General features: G+C 39.6%; 2 protein-coding genes across 2 annotated transcripts in view; both read right to left on the bottom strand.

Moving 5' to 3' along the window:
• Positions 1-3,388: 3,388 nt before the first annotated feature.
• Positions 3,389-9,217, bottom strand: LOC122653642 (protein DYAD-like). Its single transcript, XM_043847551.1, has 8 exons — positions 9,202-9,217; positions 6,883-6,995; positions 6,049-6,133; positions 5,814-5,926; positions 5,051-5,721; positions 4,480-4,933; positions 3,752-4,349; positions 3,389-3,399 (listed from the first exon to the last, which is right to left on the bottom strand). The coding sequence occupies exons 1-8, from the start codon at positions 9,215-9,217 to the stop codon at positions 3,389-3,391; spliced, it is 2,061 nt and encodes a 686-aa protein (XP_043703486.1).
• A 13,737-nt stretch (positions 9,218-22,954) lies between these two features.
• The window catches only part of LOC122653624 (dentin sialophosphoprotein-like), a 65,752-nt gene continuing 65,161 nt past the window's right edge, over positions 22,955-23,545 (bottom strand). Inside the window, exon 11 of the mRNA XM_043847531.1 lies at positions 22,955-23,508. Coding sequence (XP_043703466.1) covers positions 23,470-23,508 — 39 coding nt within the window. The 3' untranslated portion in view covers positions 22,955-23,469. The remainder of the gene's footprint in view (positions 23,509-23,545) is intronic.

Here is a 23,545-nt window from a genome sequence, read left to right as displayed (position 1 = left end):
AAAGCATACTTCTAATCAATTGCAATGGCTCTTCCAGTCTGAAGAAGTTTTTTCGTTGCAAAAATCTAGACAGATCTATATCAGAGATGGGGACAGAAACACCAGACTTTATCATTCAATTTCCAAGTTCAATTTGCGATCTCGAAGAATTGAAATGCTGATTGATGATCAAGGGGATCAAGTGGAGGACCCTAAGCTTATGGCTCACTTATTCGCTGATCACCTTAAATCCATTTTCACTTCTTCTGAGCCTCTGGAGCCTAATTTTATTGAATGCCATTTTCCCAAAGTGCTTCAGGAGTAGGATTGTACCAATCTTACTTCCCTGCCATCTCTTCAAGAAATTAAAAAAGTGCTCTTTTCTTTTGGTCCTTTTAAGGCTCCTAGCCCTGATGGCTTCCAGACTGTCTTCTTTCATAAATACTGGGACCTGGTTCAAGTGTCTAATTTTTTCCTTAATGCCTCCATTCCTTCTGGAACCAATCACACTCTTATCTGTTTGATACCTAAATCCTCGAGTGCAACTGGGGTAGGTGACCTAAGGCCCATTAGCTTGTGTAATGTTACCTACAAACTTCTTTCGAAGCTGATTGCGAATAGACTCAAACCCTTCCTGGCTTCAATCATATCCCCTTTCCAACCCGTTTTTCTGCCCGGTCGTCAAATCTCTGATAACATTATCATTGCACATGAGATTTTCCACTTTTTTAAACATACCAGGAACAAACTGGGTTATGTGGCGATTAAAATCAATATGTCCAAAGCCTATGATAAGCTCGAATGGGGTCTCATTACTTCTCTTTTCGATTTTCTAGGGTTTGGTAATAATTGGAAGAGACTCATTACAGAACTCATCTCCACCTCTTCTTTTTCTATCAAAATGGATGGCAGTCCTTTTGCGTTTATTTGAGCTTCGAGAGGCCTCCGCCAGGGTTGCCCTCTTAGTCCGTATCTTTTCATTATTGCTATGGAGGCTTTATCTCGACTCTTTGCTGTTCATAGAGATCTGAATCTTTTTCATGGAGTCAAAATATCTCCCTCTAACCTAGAAATTACTCATCTTTTATTTGTTGATGACATCTTCATTTTTTGTCGGGCATCTTTTGAAGACTTAACTACTGTTAAGGCTATCCTTGATTTATTTTTTGACCTCTCGGGACAAGAAATTAACTTCTCCAAAAGTGGTTTACATTTTAGCAGAAATGTGCCTTCTTTAACCAGGAAAACTCTCTCTGATCTAATGGGAATTAAGGAAATGATAAAGGATTCTACATACTTGGGGACTAATCTCTTTCCTTGCAGGTCCACAGTTAAGGAATTTTGTGGCATTGTGGCCAGGATGCAAAAGAAGCTTACAGGCTGGAAATCCAACTTATTATCCTATGCAAGTCGTAGGGTTTTAATTCAATCGGTACTAGCTTCCACCCCAGCTTATATTATGAATTGTTTCCTGTTACCTGGTCAAATTTGTAGGAACATTGATTCAATTTGCCTCAAGTTCTGGCTGGGACACATGAACAATAACAAGAATTCGACTTTCATCGCATGGGATCAAATGTGTAGCTCGAAATCTCATGGTGGTCTTGGTTTTTGTAAAGCTAAGATCCACAACAATGCGCTTTTATTAAAGCTTGGATGGAGGGTGATCACTCAACCAAACTTTATATGGGCAAGGGTTCTTAAGGCCAAATACTTTCCCAAGACCTCCTTTTTTGATTCTACTATTAGATCCAAAAAGGCTCACAAATCTAGAATAGTATTGCACACCTAATCCCTAATCTTGAAAACATGGTAATTAGGAAATTAGGGAATGGTAGAAACACTTTCTTTTGGACTGATAGGTGGAATCCGTCCTTCTCTTCATGCTTAGCCAATTACTTCTTATCTAGTCTTTCGATCCTAGATAAAAGGACCACCATATCCCAGATCGTAGGGGAGGAGGGAGCTTCCCCTAATCATCCCCGGTCCTTGCTTCCTTCTAACATGCACCCTTTGATTTTTAATTTTAATTTAAATCATCAGATGGTGGTGCACTTTGAACAAAAATGGCAACTTTAGTACTAAGTTTGCTGCTACTTTCCTACTCTATTCTCCTACTACAACAAATAATTATTTTTCCTCATGGTGGAATTTCTTTTGGAAACTCAAGATTCATCCAAAATTTAAGATTTTCTTCTGGCGTGTGATACATGCAGGACTTCCGGTCAGGCTTTCGTTTCCAAATGGATACAGATCGATCCCTCTTGTGCATTCTGTGGAAAGTGTATCAAATCTTACTGGCATCTCTTCTTGTCACGCGATTGGGTCAAACACATTTGGGTGGCTGGACCTCTGGGTTTACACATTGAATCTCTGGTTTATGATTCCCTGAGTGATTTTTGTTTTAAGTTTTTTTCTTCCAGACAGTTAGATAAAGCCTCAATTACCTGGTTCTTTGAGGTGTTTGTTATTACTTGCTATTTCATATGGTCGGCTCGAAACAAAGTTATTTTTGGTTCTGAAAAACCAAATGCAATATGGGTTTTACAACAGGTTTCATGCTGGATAGCAGATTTACATTTACAACCCTTTCCCTCTTTGCCCAATGATGTATTTAAGGAATCCCAAACTAATTACACATTGGTTTCTTGGAAATCTATTCCTAAGCTTAAATATCCTATTTTATTGTGTGCAGGAATCCAGATCCTAGGACTAAGACTGGCAGGTTGGGCGTATATGTTTTTGATGGATGGAAGGTTTTTGTTTTTTGCTGTAGGAAATATTTTGTCTTCTAAGGTCTGAGATCCAGAATTGTACAGCATCAGGGTTGGTCTAGACCATGCAACTCATATAGGACTGAAAATCAAGGAGGTTTGGTGCTCAAACCAATTGATCGCCAATGTTCTTCCATGCCATACTAACATTCCTTGGCCGTGGCTATATATTAAGGATCTTATGTATATAAGTAATAGATCTCTCAACCTTACCTTCTCTATGTTTAAAAATAACTTATGCGTAGAAGTGGCTCTCAACCTTGCGACCTATGCACAAGACATTCGGGATGTATTTTCTCAAAATATATAAGCAGGTTTCTTTACTTTCATCAAAAAAAAAAAAAAAAAAAAAAAAAACTTGTGAAAGGGTGACAAAACGAAACAGGAGATATGATGAGCCTACAGTACACCACTAGGGAAGAAAGTTAGGGCGATCCAAGTAGGGGTTTGGTGTGGCGAGAGCCAGCCACGTGCTCCTAGATGAGCAGCAGCTCCCTTGGTGGGAGTGGTGCTGGCTGTGGTAGTGTTGGATCACATGGTCCGTCCCTACTGTCTTCGTCGGGCTAGTTCTGCTAACGACTGCCACGTGATGATCGGATCCCACAATGGACTCCTCGTTCTTTCCTGCTGCTGCCTCAAGCGGTAACTGCACAACAGGACAATTAAAGATAATGTTAGAGGACAATTTGGTCATTTCATTAATATTGTTTTGGGAAATGAAGTAAAAAAACTTAAACTGAAACTGAAACGTACGTCGTCATTGAGGTCGAGGTTGCGATGTGGAGTGACAGCAGTGTTGCTAGTGGTACTAAAGTTGTCTTTTGCCTTGCATGTCATTTGATCAGGTATGACGACCGACGACGATACGGTCACTGTAAAGCCTCTTTTCTCGGCCAAAGGTTTCACCAGGGGTGGGCTTGACTGCGGGTGAGCGCACTCAGTACTGTTAGCTTACCCACAAACAAAAAGAAAAAAAAACGAAAGGAAAAAGGAAATACTCACGCCGGTAGGAGTAGGGGGAGGAGGAGCGACGCCGGTAGGAACAGGGAGAGGAGGAGCGACGCTGGTGAAAAGCCTGGGTTTGGACGTGGCAGAAGAGACAGAGGGAGGGGTGGGGACCATGAGAAGATCCTCGACCTGTACCACCACCTGGGCCTGTGCAAGTGAGGCAGGGGACAAAATGTTGCTGCTGCCCACCATGTTGTTGGGCCAAAGGAACGTTCCTTGCGGCTTGCAAATCCTGAACCCACTCCGCAACTTTTGTTTCTTTTCTGCTTTTGCCACACCTTCCGCTTCTACCCTATTTCCATTTTTTTTTTTCTCAGCCGCTGCATCAGTATCTTTACCTCCTTTCTTTTCTCCTTCTTCAACGACTACCGCTGATCTTGCAGTCTCCACTTGCATTGAAGTTGCGGATAGCTTCTGAATCTCCTCCTGCATTGCCACACCTTCCGCTTCTGCCCTATTTCCATCTTCTTTTTTCTCAGCCGCTGCATCTGTATCTTTTCCTCCTTTCTTTTCTCCTTCTTCAACGACTACCGCTGATCTTGCAGTCTCCACTTGCATTGAAGATGCGGATAGCTTCTGAATCTCCTCCTGCATTCCCCATACACCACACCCGTCCATTGTTACAACTTACAACTCAGCATCCTATCGTTACCATAAATATACCAATTTTAATTAAACATAAATCTTATTAAAATAAAGCAGCTCTGGGTTTCAATACCTGCATTTTGTTCAAAGATTTGGAAAATTCAACGAGCTGTTGCTCGAGTTGAATATGCATTATCGGATACCTCTTGAGAGTGGCGATTTCTTCCTTGAGAAGGTTGAGCTCCCTAGAACAATCGCAGTGTTGAGATGGGCTGTCGCCAGGCTTCCATCCAGGTGGTGGAACCCAGTAAGAATCGCTCACTCCTGCTTCCTTCCGAATGTTGACCAGATCCGCGCTCTCCAGCCAGTATTCCATTGCACCCTCCGGGTTATGCCTTCGACGGAACCGTTCCTGGCCTCCTGGCGCAACGTTCCCAGCCATGTGCTTCAGTAGGTGGTCTAGCAACCCTGTATCACCGATATGCTTCCGAGCCTCCTGCCTCAATGCTGGCCGAAGCATCGGTTGCCCTAACACTGCCCCTTTCTCTTTCATTATCCCATGCAATTTCTGCTCCGCCAGCTTATACCTTTTATATAAAACAACCCAGACGAACAGAGGCGTCAATAATGGTTACCAACTAAGAATGTAACCGTGTCGTAAATTATTGCTTGATTGATAATCAAGAAAAATCACGGTTTCTTACCTCTCCGTGGACCACCTGTTCTTGGACGCCTTCAGGGACTTCTTTCGTTTAGTGTTGCAACCGCTTGTTTTCTCTCTCACACGTTTTCGTGTTGATTTTGTCTTTCGAAACCTGCTCGAAGTGTCACGCTTCCTCTTCCTAGTTGTCTCTTTCGTCTCTTCAGTTATTATTTCTGTTGCTGCTTCCTCTTCTTCTTCCTCATTCTCCTCTTCCTCTTCTTCTTCTTCCTCCTCATCCTCCTCTTCTTCTCTCAAAGCCCAAATTGGTTGTGTCGTTTTCTCTTTGTGCCGTCCAATGAACGACACTTGCCTGCGCACTCCCCAGTGCACTAGTCCTGCAGATTTTAGAGCCGACCAACATGTGCCCTTCACCACAGTGTCATCCAGTAATCTCTCTTTGGCAACACAACTTGGGCTTTCAGTCACTTTTGGAGGTACCGACCAGAAGCTCTGTAAGTGCTTCTGTTTCAATATCTCAGAAGATGGAACTTGTCTCGTGAAAATTTTGCTCGCTAGTCCTGATCCCATAACGAACTGCTCGTCTAGAGCTGGTTGCACTTTCCCGGCGAGATCCTGGGGGCTTCCGCTCGATGAGTCTTTATTGAAGTACGTTCGAAGAGAGAGGTTACTCGGAAACTTCACTGATACATTGAACTCAGTCTTTTCAGTTACCTGCCAAATAAACCCATGAGAAGGTATCAAACATTATTTGCAACCAAGGATAAAAATGAAACGAAAGTCGATCGTATCAAAATTTACTGTACCATGACTATACGAATTGATTTCAGTTGAATAGGGGATCTTGGTGGTAGCTTCGTGTGATCAATTTCGTAGAAATAACCCACTTCTGGTTCGATTTGCTCTGAAATTTCTGGCTCTGGTTTTAGGGAAACTTAAATAAGAAAAAACCGATAGAGAGACTATTATAGGGTATCAATCTCAACAGAGACAAGGGAATCAATTCTCAGAAAAGATGAGCTTTCTCCGTTATACTGTTACCGTTGCATGCGAGGTTACAATCCGTTGCCCGTACATGTCTAAGCAATTGCGAACGATGGCCATTCCTTCTGTAGCAGCCATTGTCCTGCAAAAAGATAAAACCAGTATCGTCAGATCAGAGATCACAGAAGCCGATCTCCTTGAGAGACACGCACGCACACACACAGAATATACGCTGCGATAAGGACATTAATACAAGCCTCATGACTTCATGTTTTTGTTAACTGAAACTAAGAAGACATGCTTCATTAAACATCTATGATGAACAACTAATACTTCTACTAATGATGGATTCAGGATAAAGAAGCAAAGATAAACAATCAACAAGCATAAGACTCGTGACCTGCGTCAGACTGCCCTAAAAAAAGGTATTTTCTGTAATGAGCACGCGAGAAAATGACAGACCTGGAGAGAGAGACTGAGAGATTTTTCCTTGCTGTCTTGGGCGGTGTTTCTTTCATGGTTACAGAGATTTGTTTCCATGTTTATGCATCCAAACCTGCACAAACACAGGCGGTGAGAGCGAGCAAGAAGGAATCGGGGAGAGAGAGAGATAGATGTATTAAATACCAAGCGGCAAACCAGGTGAAATAGAAATAAATAATGCGATTTTGGTCGGAAGTGTTGAAGCAAAAATGGAAATCTTTTTTTAGACGATCGAATACGACGGAGATGAACAGTGAAAGTAGCAAAAGGAAAGCGCATTAACATCTCAAGAAAAAGTAACTGATAGAGCGGAAGAAAAACTATGTCAGGCACATAATAATAATACTACTGAAAATGAAATAGAAGAAGAAGTAATAACTAATAAGAGAAAAGCTGAAGATCGCTGACCAAGAGATCGCTATCGAGGAAAACAAAGAAGGAAAGAGCAGAAACCTGAAGGAGTACTACATTTGCGTTCAGATTCAAAAACAGGAGAATGAAGCTCTCGAGATACTTGAAAGCTGAGTTGTATAATTCAGATTAAAAACCAGAACTCCAGAAACTTAAATGAAAAAAAGAACCACTAAAAGAAAGCTTCGGATGAGAAAATCGCATCCATCTGCAGATTTCTTCTTAGGTGTTTCACCTCGTTATAGATAGTTAATACCTTGAGAGTTTAAAGCTTTTCAGTCCCTGCAAGAAAGATTAACAAAAATAAGACACTAATACAGTGAAGTCTGAGATTATAAACCGAAGATCATCTGAGACGAGAAAACGAACAAGAACAAACCCTAACACTGATCGGCAGCCATTGTCAAAATAATAAACAGAAACAAGCAAAAACAAAACGACTTAGCATTTTGGAGACAGATTTAACAAGCTAAGATTCATATCCTATTGATAACAACTGAAAGTAGAAGGTTCGTCGTCTGCTACTCACCTATTCAAGATCAAATACCTAGAAAAGCATCCAAATCCTGAGTTTCGCGAGCGATCGAGGAAGGAGAAGAGACGAGATAACGAAATGAAATACCCTTCTTTTTTTGTTGTCTCAGAGGAAAGAGAGAAATTGGAGGAGGAACTCTCAACTCTCTTCTATACGTGCTCTGCGCTGCGCATATGGGGAGTGCTGTGGTGGATGAGTGAGTTTGGTGGGGGAAGGGGTATATGTAAGAAAAATCTTGGTAAGACAAATTTCTACTGCAACTAAACACTATAGTTTATGATGCACCCTTGGGTTTTTATGGCCATGCAAATGGAATCCTCCGCAACAGATCTGTATTATGCTCCGTGGATTGTGGTTTTCTGTGTTATTAGGGTTTTTGTCTCCATTTGGTGATTTTGGTCTGTGTGGTACTCTTTTTCAGTTGGGTTCTTCCAACGATATCCTTTTTGAGTTTTGAGCCCTACTTTCACCTTTAAGAGTGTAAGTAGGTAGGGACCATCTCAGATTTTATCACAAAAAAAAGGTAGGGACCATCTCAGACAAGTCTCAATGGCAAACGACCTAAAACTACTAACCAATCGAGATATTTTAGATGGAATTTGGCTGTTTGAAATAATAATAATAATCAGCCCTCACGAGGAATGGATCCCAAACTATAGAGAGCAAAACAACTATAAAAAAATTGGGCAAAAGCTTTTGTGCATGGTCGTGTATGGTGCACGATCGTGTCTTTAATCATTGGATGGGGATGAGGAATCGTACACTATACACGATCATGTTCATCCAACGGTTCAAAGCACGACCGTGCACATGCATGGCCATGTATGAAAACTCTCCCCAAAAAGTTGATACAACAAAAGATAGAGGGGAGAAATAACTAACCAAAAGGAGGATACATCAAAATCAGGTCGGGTCAGGGTGGGGCGGGGCTGGGCGGAGGAGGGGAAATAGAGCTAAAAGTTGATGCATCAAAAACCAGGGGGAGCAAACAATAATCCAAAGGATGAATGATATATCAAAAGCCATTAGAGAAATAAGAGGAAGATTCCAAGAAGAGGTAAGATGCCTATTTTTGTATAATGTCACACACACATAACAGACATGAATAAGTTTGATTCTGATCTCGAATGTGATGGTTTTCTAAATCTACTCGATAGAGCCTGTCAAGGAGGACCATCTTATTTTATTTCTTTTCTATCAAAGATGGTGAATCACAACATTAAAGGCTAACATATCAATGGTTTCACAAGATGATTTACCACTAAAGTTTTTCAATATCCACCACCATTCTTTGTCGAAAGGAAGGATGACTCTATGATGTGATCAACATTTTCTAAGAATACATTTTAAACAGAATTGGAAAAAGAGCAGGAGAAGAATAAGCGGTTTGCACTTTCTAAAGAATTCCAACAAAGGCATCAGTTAGGGATTGATAAATTTCTCTGAAGAAGAACTCCTAAGTAGGAAGCGAATTTGTAATAGTTCTTCAAACAGTAAAACAAGTTTATGAATACCGGAGCCAAACCAAAGCATCATACACCAAGGGACTTTAGGGGCTTTAGGTCTCACCAAATACCAAGAAAATGAAGAAAATAATTGTTTGGAAGAATTTGAAACCCAATGAATTAAAAATAGAAAGTTTACTCCTAGGTCTCAACCTAATGCTAGAGAGTTTACTTCAAACTTCAATGAGATTAAGAGAATCGCTTGGGCCGGGAAGCCAAGAACCATCACAAATAATGGAAAACACTTCAGTCAATCTTGATGAGCCGACGTCATACCTGATTCTATCTCCATATTTGGAAATGAGCACATCATCAGGATACCAATTATCAAGCCAAAGGAAAAGTGTCAGAACCATCATCAATACCAATCTAGATAGAATCACAGACGTGATGTCTATATTTAAGGATCTTTCTCAAGACCTAGGAAACATCAATAAGACACGAGACAGTCCAGATGGAGTCAGATGAGATATATGAACTAAACCCAATCTACCTAAATACTCTTCTTTCTAAAGACAATATTTCAGATAAGCATAATGATACTAACAATATTAGATTCCTTGACCCTATGAAGCCCCAGCTCACCCTCATCTTTAGGAAGACAGACCCTAGCCCAACTATGGTATTAAGAAAATTAGAGCTCTTCTACCTTTTATAAAGAAAGGAGGACATACAACATGTTTTAATTTTTCACTTAACAAATTTCGTTTTAGGATTACATGACCACAAAATTGGGGTCCCAACCATATGGCAGATATTTGGTCCACATGAAAATGCCTTCCTACGTGGGTCATTGAAGAAGGAGGGCCTTTTGAAGGAAATGGTAGGATAAAGTGGAGACTCATTGTTTGTAAATCCATGCGTTGATCCTATATGATTCTGATTTTACCCTATTTTCCCTTATTTATAGTGTTGAGATTTTACATCAAAGAAAAAAAATTGTCTAACTTGGTCTCAACTTTCATATGGAGGTAGATTGCTTTTGTTACGATAATTTTGCGAATTGTAAATGCTCAATTTTATGGTAAAAGTAATAAACTTATTGAATAACATTAATTAACTAGATGAGTCCCTTTAATTAACAAAATTTGTGCCCCCTTTTTTATCAGCAAGAAAAATTTTTATTTAGCTAAAAAAACCTTGATGGGAAGGGTGATCTTCTATTGCCGAACTGCCAGGTAGGACCGTGCTGTGCAGACACTGTAAGGTGAAAAATGATCGCCTTACCCTCACTTGGGTGAGGAGCTAGGGTAGAAAGAAGAAGCCCATCGCGAACCGCTTTAGCCGCTGTAGAAAGATTAGAAAAGGTATGATTGTGCCGACGTATGACTCCAATAGATTGGCCATGCTGATCACGAATTACAATAACCCTCCTACCATACTGCTGTCACATTGACCAAGTCCTATCAATAAAGATAAAGGTAGGGACAAGGTGAGGTTGATGCAAAGTTCAGTAGAAACAAAGGGACCTTCAGCCACAAAGAGAGCAAAAACCTTGATAGAACTAAGCAAATTTGTGAAGGATCCAAATTTCACATAACAGGGACAACCATTGAACCAACCATAGTTAGAGAAGTCCCAACAAACCCTAAGGGTAGGGATGTAAACGGATCGGATTCGGCTCGGATAGTGCTATATCCGCATTCGATTAGCTTTTGGACAGATTTGGATAGTACTAAACGGATACGGACACGGATACGGATCGGATATTTTATTCGTGTACATGTAAACATAGCTTTTCAGATAGCTATAGCCTATCCGTATCCGTATCCGTTTAGCTTTCGGACGGATTCGGATAGTGCTAAACAGATACGGACACAGATACGAAAACGGATTTTGGCTATTCATTTACATCCTACCTACCGGGGGGGTGGTAGAAACACACAAGGGGTTCTCTTCTAATGATGTGTGATAGGTCCACTATCCTTTGAGGGCCATTCAAAATGGGGGTGCTGAAAGAATTTTTGTCCGCTACTGTGCCATCATGCGGCGCAACAGCGGGCATGTGTGCACAGCCCATGGCACAGCAGCGCTGCAGTACACAGCAGTGGATAAAGGTCCATGCTGAAAACATGCTCAAAGGGTAGAGTAGGAAGCCAAGGGTTATTATAGATGTTGATAGGAGCACAATTCCCCAGTTTTTGGTATAAGCCAACAAGTAGCAAACGTCTTCCTTTTAAAAGGCTTTTCAAGCCCCAAGATCTCCCAGCTCAGTCTGAAGCCTCGAGGAAAGATGAATTAGGAAAATATATACCTTTTGAAACTTGTACCTATACGAGGAGTCAGCAACATTGAAGGGAAAGATTAAAACATTCAAAGTTCCATAAAGCCAAACCACTAGAGCCCTTACTTGACGACAGATGATTCCACTTAAGCAAAAAAAAAAAAAAAAATGTTGACATTCTGGTTTGTCCTGCTTTCGCAAAAAACATGCAATCATCAACAAACGAAGAGGTGGGAGATTCTAAAACCCATTCTATTAACTTTCAATCTAGGAAAAAATTGAACCGCTACGCAACAAAGAGATGGTGAGAAAGTGGAATTTTTATCCTCTCTTGCTACAGCATGGTAGTGTAACGTATCATGCGGCAATTGTAGAGGCCATGTGCACCATGTGGGGTTCGCTGTACCACATGACCTCTGCAGCGCCGCACAATGCGTTACAGCACCGTGCTATAACTGGAGCGAATAACGATTCAAGAAAGTGTCTCCTTACATATGATGAAATAAGTATGGGGCTTAGGGTGTAATCCTGCCGAAACCCACAATGGGTAAAACATAACTTAATAATAGACTTATTGATCTCAATATGGCAAAAATTCAAACACCATAGAACACGCTCAAGAAAAGATCATTCTATTCTATCATAGGCCTTACAGAGATCAAGTTTTAAGATCATATATATCCAGTCTTGCTTTTATTAAAGTGCATAAAATCAAAATCTCATGAGCGACGTATATATTATCGGAAATGACGCATTTGGGTCTAAATGCGCTTTGATTTCTGCCAACAATGAAATTTAGAAGGGGGCTTTACCCTATTCACCAGACAATTTATAATGATTTTATATATTAAACAAAATAGTATAATATATAGGCTAATGGGACTAAAGTGACCCATGGTTTGATGGTCTCTGTTTGGGGATGAGAAAAAGAGCATCAAAATAGTATAATATAGGCGAGAAATGAAGTTAACTTGACCAATCGCCTATCCAATTTGAAAAGATTAACAAACTCATGCATATAATAGATGGCGGCCTATGTTTCCATAGACGTTATCAAACCAATAAATATATTGAATTCTTACTTAACAGGACCGGACTGGACCGGACCGACTGGATGGATTGGGTTTGATTAACTCCAAGTCATTGTATTTTTTTCTGCATTTCTCATTTCTAGGCTATTTTCTGTTTGAATCGTTCTTGGAGAGATTTTTTTTTTTTTTTTTTTTTTGAGGAAAGTAGAATATATATATATTAAACATCAGAGCTATATACAGATTTCTTACATTGTCCACGTTGAGCTAAATTTACAGCTATCTGAACACACTTAAGTTTTTTATAAGAGAAGGTGATATTAGTAGCATTAGCAGATATATAGATAAGGTCTTTAAGTAGTTCCCAGGGCCAAGGACGTGTGGTTGGAGATGGAAGAACATCAGTGACCTGTTGATTAGAACACCACACTTCTGTAATCGTCCACCCCATGCTCTTGGCGTACGTTAATCCCTTTTTTATACTAATCAGATCGGGTTCCAAATTGTTGGAAGATGTAATATTACCAGCTTTAAAAAACTGCACACGACCGTCAAGTAATAATATAAAAGCCCAACCTGCTAATGTCAGTCCAGGACTACAGTATCCTACACAGACTAAAACATGAAAATTAAGCACAGGGAAGCAATTAGAGTTGTGAAATAAAAAAGTTTCACAGGAATTTTCGGTTACAACCCGGGGAGAAATGGAGGGGGGGGGGGGATGAATTCAAATCTGAGATCCACTTGTGGACATTATTAAGAGTCCAGTGAGGGTCCAGTTTGGTGGATTTCATGGTCACCCGATTCCTAGAGACTCAAAGAAAGTAGCAGGTGATGATAAACACACTAAAAAACCATATTAAAGACTGCCTTCCTAGAGAGTAATTGTAAAGGAAAGCAATGCACAGATCCATGATGCTTGGATACTTCAGATGTTCAGTTCTCAGGCCTAGAGATCCAGCCGCCCAAATGTGTTTAATCCAATCGCAAGATAAAAATAGATGCCAGGTGGATTCGACACAATTTCCACAGAAAGAGCAGGATGAATCGATCTGGAGCCATTTCGAAAGAGTGCCCTTGATAGGGAGTCTTGCATTTAGCAAACGCCAGAAAAAAAACTTTAAACTTTGGGTGGATTTTGAGTTTCCAAAAGAAATTCCACCAAGATTTGATTAGGGGATTGGAAATGATAGAGGTAGAATTAATCTCTTTAGCAGCTAGTTTAGTCGTTAGTAAGCCATTACTGGCTTTAACACACCACCAACTGTCACTGAAGGTAGAGATATTAATCAACCGAATATTAGAGTACACAAAATCAGATAAGTAATGAGTTAAAAGAGAATGGTTCCAAGTAGAGTTCAAAACAAAGTCATTAACCTTAGACAGATAATTACTGGGATTTAGGGGTGTCAAGGAGGCCTGAATAAGATTTCCTGGCAATGAGGGTAACCACCTATCAGTCCAAAAAAATGTGGATTTGCCATCACCAATTTTCCTAATAATCAATTTATCAAGAGTGTCAGAGATACTGTTGATACTATTCTAGGTCCATGAGCCTTTCTTCAACCTGGTCTTAGGATAAAAAAAGGATGAAGTTGGGAAGTATTTAGATTTCAATAGTTTGGACCACGGGGAAGAAGGCTCAGTCAGCAATCGCCAACCCAATTTGGTGAGGAGGGCCTTATTATGATGTTCAGCCATGCGGAACCCAAGTTCCCCTGAGGATTTTGGTTTACAAAATTTACCCCAAGAAATTAGAGCGGTTTTCTTCTTATTACCCTGCCCACCGCCAAGCCAGAATTTCTGGCAAATGGAATCGATTGCTTGACAAGTTTTGTGAGGGAATAGAAAGCATTGCATTAGGTAAGCTGGGGTGGAGGCCAGGACAGATTTGATCAGGACACTACGGCCCGCAAAGGTAAGGAGATTAGATTTCCAAAGAGATAATTTACGCTGCATACGAGAAACTATTCCTCCTAATTCCTTGACCTTTGATCTGCAATGAAACAAGTTAGTACCCAAGTATAAAGAATCTCTTGACATCTCCTTGATGCCCAAAGAAGAGCAGAGAGATGTCCTGGATTCAATGGGGACATTTCGACTAAAATGAACACCACTCTTCTGGAGATTGATTTCCTGGCCAGATAAATCAGAAAACAAGTTAAGAATAGCTTTGACAGTCAAAATATCATCAGTAGTGGCATGACAAAAAATAAAAATATCATCTACAAAAAGAAGGTGAGAGATCTCGGGTGCAGTTCTGGAAATTTGAACACCACGAAATAAATTTAGATCTCTATAAGTGGAAAAAAGTCGAGAAAGAACTTTCATAACCACCAGAAAAAGATAGGGACTTAGGGGACAGCCTTGACGGATTCCCCTAGACGCAGAGAAGTGGTTAAAAGGGCTACCATCTAATTTCATAGAAAAGGATAGGGTAGCAATAAGAGACCATATCAAATCTCCTCATTTCTCATCAAAACCTAAAAAGTTAAAAGCCTATGACAGAGTTGAATGGGGACTTATTCGTTCTTGGAGAGATTTGTTTCTCAGTTTTTGTTCTCAAGAATTCTGCCATGGTTATCTTTTTTGTATTCTTCACCACCATTATTAAAAAGAAAAAAAGTGTTCTACACTTCTTACTTTGCCATATTGGCAGTGAAATACATATATTTGCATGGTCCTTTCTCCTTGGCAAAGCTTTCATATCCAGGGAATGTCTTGCTGTTGCTTCTTGAATTGGATTCTTGTTTTCTCATTTAATGTTGTGCTCTAACACTACCTATTTTCTTTTTAGGGTTTATAGGGTTTTTATCGAGGTTATGCAAATTGGAATTGGAAATCAAATCAGTTTGTGCCAACCAATTCTGATACGAATCGGTTGGAATTGACCATTATTGGTCATGGTTGATTCCGATTTGAATTATCTAATTCTATCTATTCAAATGTAATTTTTGAAACAAATTTTTTTTTTTTTTGATTAATTCAATTCGATTGCCCATTGGACACCCCGCCCCCCCAAAAAAAAAAAAAAAAACCCAACAACAACAGCAACAGTTTAGTTCTAGAGGTAGGGTTCCTTCCGATACCTGTGTGCAATTTTGGACATTGGAGGGAAAAATTACGGGAAACCTGTAAAAGGGGGAGTAGTTAGGACATTTTAAGGGAGTGCTACGGTAATCTAGATGGGAGAGGGGGTGCCCGCATGCAGTTTCAGATTTCAGCTGGCGTCATGGAAATCTTTTTCCCTTCTTTCTTACAAGGTTTAAAGGGTTCATCCATTGAAGGAGTTCATCAAGAATTTAGACATTCACCTTCCTTTTTCCTAGACAATAAAGACATGGCACCAAGAAAAGGTTAAGAAAAAGAAAAACAAAAAAAAAAAAAACAAAAAAAGAAATTGAAATTGAGATGTAAATCTAGGATATTCGAAAAATTGGATACTCGATGATAATCCTATCATTATTATCCGTTGTTAGAGAATTCAAATAAAATCCAAATAATATCTCTGTATCCATCTATCCTTTTAAGTGGATTTTTATCTCCCTATTCGACCAATTATTATCTGATTCGTTTAGCAATCCTACTATAATAAAATATCTGAATATATCTCTGTATCCATCTATCCTTTTAAGTGGATTTTTATCTGCTCCATTACTGACATCCTCCATTTTACTACATTTATCCCTGAGGATGTTGACACCTATTTTACATTAATCCGACTGTCAAAATTAAAGACTCCTTTCCCAAGCTTAACCATGGTTTTCAAACCCAACCCTCCTCTCTCTCCAGCGGCGGCAACCTCTCTTCTCCCTCGACAATGGCATGGATCTGAACGAGACACCACAGTAAAAGCCTAGAAGGAAGAAGCACAGGCCCAAAGTCGTTGTAGACGGCAAACCCAAAAGGACTCCAAAGGAAGCAGCTCCAAAGCCGGCAAGTGACGATCAAAATCCAATAGGAAAGAGGAAGTATGTGAGGAAGAAAAACCTCAAAACCTCAGAAACTCTACCAGTAGAAGCTGTAGGGGAGGTAATAGAACAATCACCGAGTTTGATCGTGAAATCATGCAAGCCGGTGCTGAATTTTGACTTAGAAGACCAAGGAAGAGATGAACACCCCTACAAATCACTCAATAATTAGGAGGGGTTTCTGGTCAACTGTGTTGAAAGCTCTTCTTCAAGGTGGATATTTGATATGAATTCAGAACCTTAGGTCCAGGACCTAAACTAAGCAATTGGTGGTAGTTCTAGAACCAAATCAACTATGCAGCTTGGCCAAGGCGCTGAAGTGATAGTACAACACCTTAGCTGGGGTTGAATATGACGGTAACTGTTCCTCGAACCAGGTGATCAAGGACTACAATTCCTTGATTGAAACAACAGCCCCAGCTCCACAATCCACAAATAGAGACCCACACATAGAAAAAACAAATCATAGAATGAGACCAAGATGTATAGAAGAAGAGGGGTTTTTTTTTTTTCAAAATTTTTTTTTTCCTGTTAATCTTTGTGAACAGGTTAAGTGGAGCGAAATGAATGATACAGTAGTATGGTTTCTTGCTTCTTTCTTCTCAATTGCATCTTTTTCTCTCTCCTTTTTCATGTGAGTTTTTCTTCTCCAACGACAAAGCCGACGGCTTCGGCATCATCGCCATTAATGCCAGCAAAAACCCTTGAAGCTGGTTGTAACTCAGATCCAGGGCTACAAGTTCGCTTCTGGCACCCATGTTGCTAGGCACCTGTATCAATAAAAACTGAGGAGACCCAATTGAGAAACAAACCCATCTCGGTGGTGGGAGGGAATATGGAGTCGGCGGCGGTGCAGGAGTTCAGCCGGTAGGTCGAAGGAGGGAAGGGGGTAGTGTTGCAGAGAGAGAGAGAGAGAGAGGAGTGAGAGAGGAGAGAGAAACAATTAACTCAGGTTAGGTTAGGGTTGGGTGGGTGAAATTTGGGAATTGAAATCTGTCCGTCGGATTACAATAAAACAGGTGTCAACAACATCCTAAGGGGTAAATGGAGCAAAATGGAGGATGTCAGTAATGGAGCAGATAAAAATCCCTTTTAAGTTACCTTATTGGATTTTGTTATCATATTTTTACAATTTTTTAAGTTAAGATAATGTAATTCTTTTTCTATATTTTCTATTGGTGTTTATATATATTGTTTTATGCAATGTGATACATGGAATCACATATCTATGTGAGAAAATCGAAGACTAAAACGAGTAAAAGAAAGGGTAGTTGTTGAACTCTCAAGTCTCAACTCTAACCTTCATCATAAAAACGGTAAAGATGTCAACGAATAGTCGAAAATTCATATTCGATTCGCATTCATATCCATTTAGGAGATTTTGTATTCAAAAAATTACTATTTGATTCCGTCCAAAAATCGATAGGATATTATCCGAATCCGTCTGAATATAAATGGGTACGAATATGATAATGCCACTATCCGATCGAATTCGATCCATTTACATCTTTGTGAAATTGTGAGAGGAATGTACTCCCAAAAAGGAGGAGAAGAAGACTTCAGAAACTTCCATTAAGCTGTGTTTGTTTGACAAGAAAAGACAAAGAAAATCTTTTATATAAAAGAAAAGGGAAAAAACTTTTTTTGGTCGACATGTTGACAAAGGGTATTAATCCAAATTCCCGATCAGTGTGGATCATACAATACCACTTTATCCTAGAAAATATAAACAAATTTGCAAACACCATTGTCTTGTATGCATGTTTTAAGTATCGGTGACCGTTACCGATACCTAACCGATACCATAGCAGTGGTATCAGGACATGGGATGGTAAAATGGTAAAAAAATAGAAGGCATCAATATTTTAAAGGGTAAAAAAAAGCCAAGGTACCAAATTCTTCAAATATAAGACGTCATATGTGACAACTCACAAAAATCTATATTATTATTTTCATAATAAGACAGGGTGTAAGTCATTCTATAATTAAGGGTCCACTTAATCTCGATGAAAGTACAAAAAAAGGGAAATAGTTTTCTGTCCAGGAACATGGTTTGAGGTATTGGATCGGATCGGCCGATTTTGGTTGGATTGGATCAGTATTGATCAAGACCGATCCGATCCAGTTATAAGGATAAGGGTAAAAATGTAAAAAAATTTAGTTTGTTTATAAAAAAATAGGGACAAAAGTGTCATATTTGCCCGAGTTTGGGCGATCGTGATCCGATCCAATCGATATTGAGATCACGAATCATGTCCAAGAGTGTGGCCTAGGCTAGCCCTCCCATGTGTCTATTTCTCTCTTACTCAAAATAAAGGGGCAGAGGTGTCTTTTCATATGGAAAAGAGAGAAATAGACTCATGGGAGTGCTGGTGTAGGCCACACTCCCGGACAGAATTCTTTTTCCCATAAAAAAAATGAATAAGTATTTCCGATTCAAAACGATCTTATATGGACAAATTTATATGGTACCACCCATTTGTAGCATCTAGATTAGTACAACACCGGTTAGATCGGCCGTTGTGGATCCTATTCCAACTCTACAAGTCATCTCATCGAGTCATAGATCATGATTAAAAAAAAAAAATAGAAGAATGAGATATCCCTGAGTTTGTTAATGGAACCACTCAGTCTGAATCCTTACCCAATAAACTCATTTCCTTTTCTAACAAATTAAAAAAGTGGAGCAAACAAGTTTTTGGCCATATTGACTCTCTTAAATCCCAGTTATTCGACTCATACCTTGTGGGTTTTGATAGAGATAACCCTGACTTAATCATGTCACACAAAAATTAAGTTGGATTTTTGATGCGGAAGAAATTTTTTGGCTCCAAAAGTCTCGGCATTTGTATATTAAGGATGGGGACAGGAATACGAGATTTTATCATTCTGTTGCTAAGACTAATCTCAGAAGGCGCTGCATTAAGTTCTTAAAAGATGATCAGGGTAACGTGATTGAGGATCCCAAAGCTATGGCACATATTTTTGCAAAACACCTATCTCATTTATTTACGACATCCAATCCTCTGGACACCAGCTTTGTGGAATGTCTCTTCCCTGCAGTATTTGATGATGTTGTTTCTGATTCCTTATGCAGTCCTCCAACAATTGAGGAGGTTAAAAGGGTTGTCTTCTCTTTTGGTCCTTTAAAGGCCCCAGGTATGGATGGCTTTAATGCGGGGTTTTTTCAAAAACACTGGGATCTTATTCGAACTGACTTGTTTCTCTTGGCTGATAATTTTTTCAAACATGGACTTCTCCCCTCCGGCCTCAACCACATTCTTGTTTGTCTTATCCCGAAGACTGATAATGCTTCGGAGGTAGGGGACTTTAGACCCATTAGTTTGTGTAGCGTTTCCTACAAAATCCTATCCAAGCTTATTGCGTACAGGCTTCAAAGCTGTCTACAGTCATTTATATCTCCTTTTCAGGCGGCTTTTATTCCTGGACGTCACATTACCGATAACATTATAATGGCACAAGAGCAAAGGTGGGTATGTTGCTATTAAAATTGACATGTCTAAAGCTTACGATAGAATTGAATGGTGCTTAATTACCTCTTTGTTCAAGTTTTTAGGATTTGGGGATAAGTAGGTCCAACTAATCTCTGCACTAATCTCTTCTCCCTCATTCTCAATTAAAATTAACGGTAGCCCTTTTGAATATATTCATGCTTCTAGGGGTATTTGTCAGGGCTGCCCTCTTAATCCTTATCTATTCCTTGTGGCTATGGAGGTTCTATCTCGCTTGCTTTGTGTTTACAGGGATCTGGACTTATTTCGCGGTGTCAAGATTTCCAAATCTGCCTCTGAAATTTCTCATCTTTTATTTGCCGATGATATTTTCATTTTCTGTCGTGCAACCAAAGATGACCTTCTTACTAGTAAGGCTGTTTTAGATATGTTTTCTGATCTTTCGGGGCAGGAAATTAATTTCGGGAAAAGTGGCATTCACTTTAGTAAGACTGTGCCCCATGATGTCCGTCTTACCCTCTCCTCTTTGTTGGGAATCAAGGAGATGTCTAAGGACTCGGTGTACCTGGGCACCAACCTTTTCCATGGTAGATCTAAATGCAAGAATTTGGAGAAGTTGGTGTCACGGATGCAGCAGAAGCTTGCTTCTTGGAAAACTAACTGTTTCTCCTTTGTAGGTAGAGCTGTGCTTATAAAATCAGTGTTAGCTTCTACCCCTGCTTTTCTTATGCAATGTTTTCGGTTTCCAACTATCACCTGCCGTAAGATTGATTCTATTTGTCTTAATTTCTGGAGAGGTAACTCAACCAGTAACAAGAAAAAACTCTCTTTAATCTCTTGGGATAAAATGTGTAAGCCAAAGAGTTGTGGAGGGCTCGGGTTTAGGAAGGCTGAACACCATAACAAGGCCCTTCTTATGAAACTTGGATGGAGACTCATCTCTGAGCCCTCCTCATTGTGGGCTCGAGTGCTGAAAGCTAAGTATTTTCCTAAAACTAGTTTCTTTGATCCCGCAACCAAAAGGAAAAAGGGGTTTTGGTCATGGAATAGTATTGCACCAATTATTCCTGACTTAGAGGGGGTGGTGCACCGACGTATGGGTAATGGGTGTGACACCTCGTTCTGGTATGATAAATGGGTTCCGTCACTCCCCGGTAATCTACATCGTTTTGCTCTTACACCTGTAAATTCTGATGCTAGATTACTGACTGTTAACCACTTTTGGCATAACAATGATTGGAATGTTGCTCTTCTTAATCAATATCTACCATCCCAGATTGTTCCTTTTGTTCAAGAAGTTAAATTGACCAATTCTGTTGATCAGTGGTGGTGTTCTAAGACAAAATCAGGTCTTTTTACCACTAAACTTGCTGCTAGAAGTTTCTATTCCAATACTGGCACTTCTGATCATTTTATTAGCTGGTGGAAATTTTTTTGGAAACTTCAGATTCATCCTAAGTCTAAACTCTTCTTTTGGAGTTTGATCAATGCAGGACTTCCCACCAAGGATATTTTATCGAAATGGATTCGGATTGGCTCTTCCTGTGGTCTCTGTGGAATTGGTGTTGAATCTCCATGGCACCTTTTCCTTTCTTGTGATTGGGTTAAACGAGTTTGGGCCACTGGACCACTGGGGCTAAGGCCTGATTTCCTGGGCTTTGATAGTCTTAGTTTGCTTTATCGGTTTTTCTTCTTTAAGTTTAAGTCAGATAAACTGTTGTTGTCTTGGTTCTTTAGTGTTTTTATTATTACTTGTTATTTTATTTGGTCAATAAGAAACAAAGTTCTAGTTGGTTCTCAGCAACCTAACCCTCTTGGGGTTCTACAGGTTGTGCAAAAATGGATTGTGGATTTAAATTTACATCCCTCCTCGGGCTTTTCACGGAATCTTGTGGAAACTGACTTACAAATTTCTGATTATTCTATTCCTTGTTATGATTTTCCTATCTTACTTTGTCCAGGTTTCAGTTCCCTTGGACTGACTGAGGCTGGTTGGGCCTTTCTCATTCTGATACATGGGAAATTTAAGTTTTTTGCCACAGGAACCTTACGGTTTACTGGGGAGTTAGTGGGCTATGTTTTTGCCATCCGTCACGGATTAGACCATGCCGCCTGTATTGGGTTGCAGATTAAAGAAATTTGGGTGGATACTTTAAGGATAACTCAATACCTTCCATCTCCAACCAAATGCTCATGGCCATGGAACTTGGTTGATAGGTTGATAGTTTGTTATATATTGCTGACCGTACTCAACATGTACAGTTTAGGGTTGTTACTAATATGGGATGTATGCGGATTGCCAAAAATTTGGCAAGAAACGCTTGTACTATGGGGTTCACTTTCTAGTTTTTATACATTTTTTTCTCTTTCATAAAAAAAAGAAAAAAAGAAATCCTGACCCGAGCGGATCTTCCAATATGGACACATTTAAACGGCATGACCCATCTAAACCATTCAGATTGGTACATCACCACTAGGATCCGTATTCCAACTACAACTCACACTGTATGAAGGGGTATAAAAGTTCATCCCAAATCGGTCGGACCAAACTGAACTATTTTTGGCCCAACTTCAGTCTGGGTTTTTATGAAACCAACAGAAATAGAAACCGAATAGACCAATCGAAACCAATGGAAAAGCAAACTGAAATTCATAAAAAGCGAAAAAAATTCAATAACCCTACCTTTTTTGCCTTTTTAGTATGACACAAAATTTTTCAATATGGATAATAGTATCATTTCATATGCGTACTCGAATAATGTGCATAACAATAAAACCTTTTGATGATGACATGATTATATGTCATTTTAATTTAATTTTTAAAGCTCTACTATATCCTATCTTAAAGCCATTTTGAGAATAAGATAAATGACAATTAAAAATTTTGAGAGAAAATGGCAATTAAAAGTTGTCAGTTCTAAATACACCTATAAAGGAGGTTTCTGGTCCGCCAATCCTACTAAAATGTGTACATGAAAATGAGATAAATTATTGAATTTATATCTGAAATTTGACATATGGGGTATATCCAGACCATCTCTTAGGTATCCCCAATGGACGGATATGTCAGGGACTACCAATTCAATCAGATCAGCCGGAATCAGGATCAGCCTCGGCCGATTTCATGCCGATCCAATCTGATTTTTAATTCACTGGGCAGGACCCATCTCTCTGTGTATAGTTGAAAGAACAATGACCAACAATCACTTATAGATTGGCAAGAAGAAGAAACACTTGAGACATCCATTTATTTAGATATGAAATGTGAATGTTATGGATCTGAACACTTATATATAATCATCCAATCTCTGTTAAAATTACAAGAAGTCTCAACATCAATAAAAACTCCTGCTTCCATTATTTCTTGGAAGTAACAAATCAACAGGTTGCAGTAATGACTTGCAGTGACTGCCACCATAAAAATAGGGTCCATGGACATACTGGTATATCTCTTCTAAATAAACCACCCTCATATTTCTTTTGTTTTCCTGTGTTTCTGGGGATTGGAGTAATCTCCATACAATAGCTCGGAATCATTGTTGGCGCTCTATTCGTTCTACCCTTGTCTTCCATCGTGCCCGAACGGCTTAGTCCCTTGAAGGACACATCAATCATCCAATCTAGAGTTCAAGACTCAGGCTTTCATTCATGATCATTATGACATACCATCAGCTGCTCCACAATAGAGTTCAGCAGCTTCTTCATACGTTGCCTAGGCCCATGAGTACTATATACACTGGAGATACAAACTTGAACATGATGGCCCCACCAGAGCAAGATTCCCATACTCAAAACACCAGATACAACTTTAGATGAGAAAAGAGCCGACTCCTCACTCTTTTATATTATGCCAGTGCAAAATCTTTTATTCTCTGCTTGATTTGCTGTGAAGAGACAATAGATCCTCATAAGATAGAACGG

Source organism: Telopea speciosissima, chromosome 1 (genome assembly GCF_018873765.1).
Source record: "Telopea speciosissima isolate NSW1024214 ecotype Mountain lineage chromosome 1, Tspe_v1, whole genome shotgun sequence".
Classification (NCBI taxonomy): Eukaryota; Viridiplantae; Streptophyta; class Magnoliopsida; order Proteales; family Proteaceae; genus Telopea; species Telopea speciosissima.
The sequence above is the reverse complement of the archived record's forward strand: the minus strand, read 5'-3'. Positions and strand labels throughout refer to the sequence as shown.

Excerpts from the sequence above, each read along its gene's own strand:
- LOC122653642 (XM_043847551.1), bottom strand. Across the intron at positions 6,134-6,882 it reads TCCTCGATAGCGATCTCTTG|GACAATGGCTGCTACAGAAG; the intron begins GTCAGCGATCTT and ends ATCTTTTTGCAG. Across the intron at positions 4,350-4,479 it reads AATCTTTGAACAAAATGCAG|GAGGAGATTCAGAAGCTATC; the intron begins GTATTGAAACCC and ends TGGGGAATGCAG.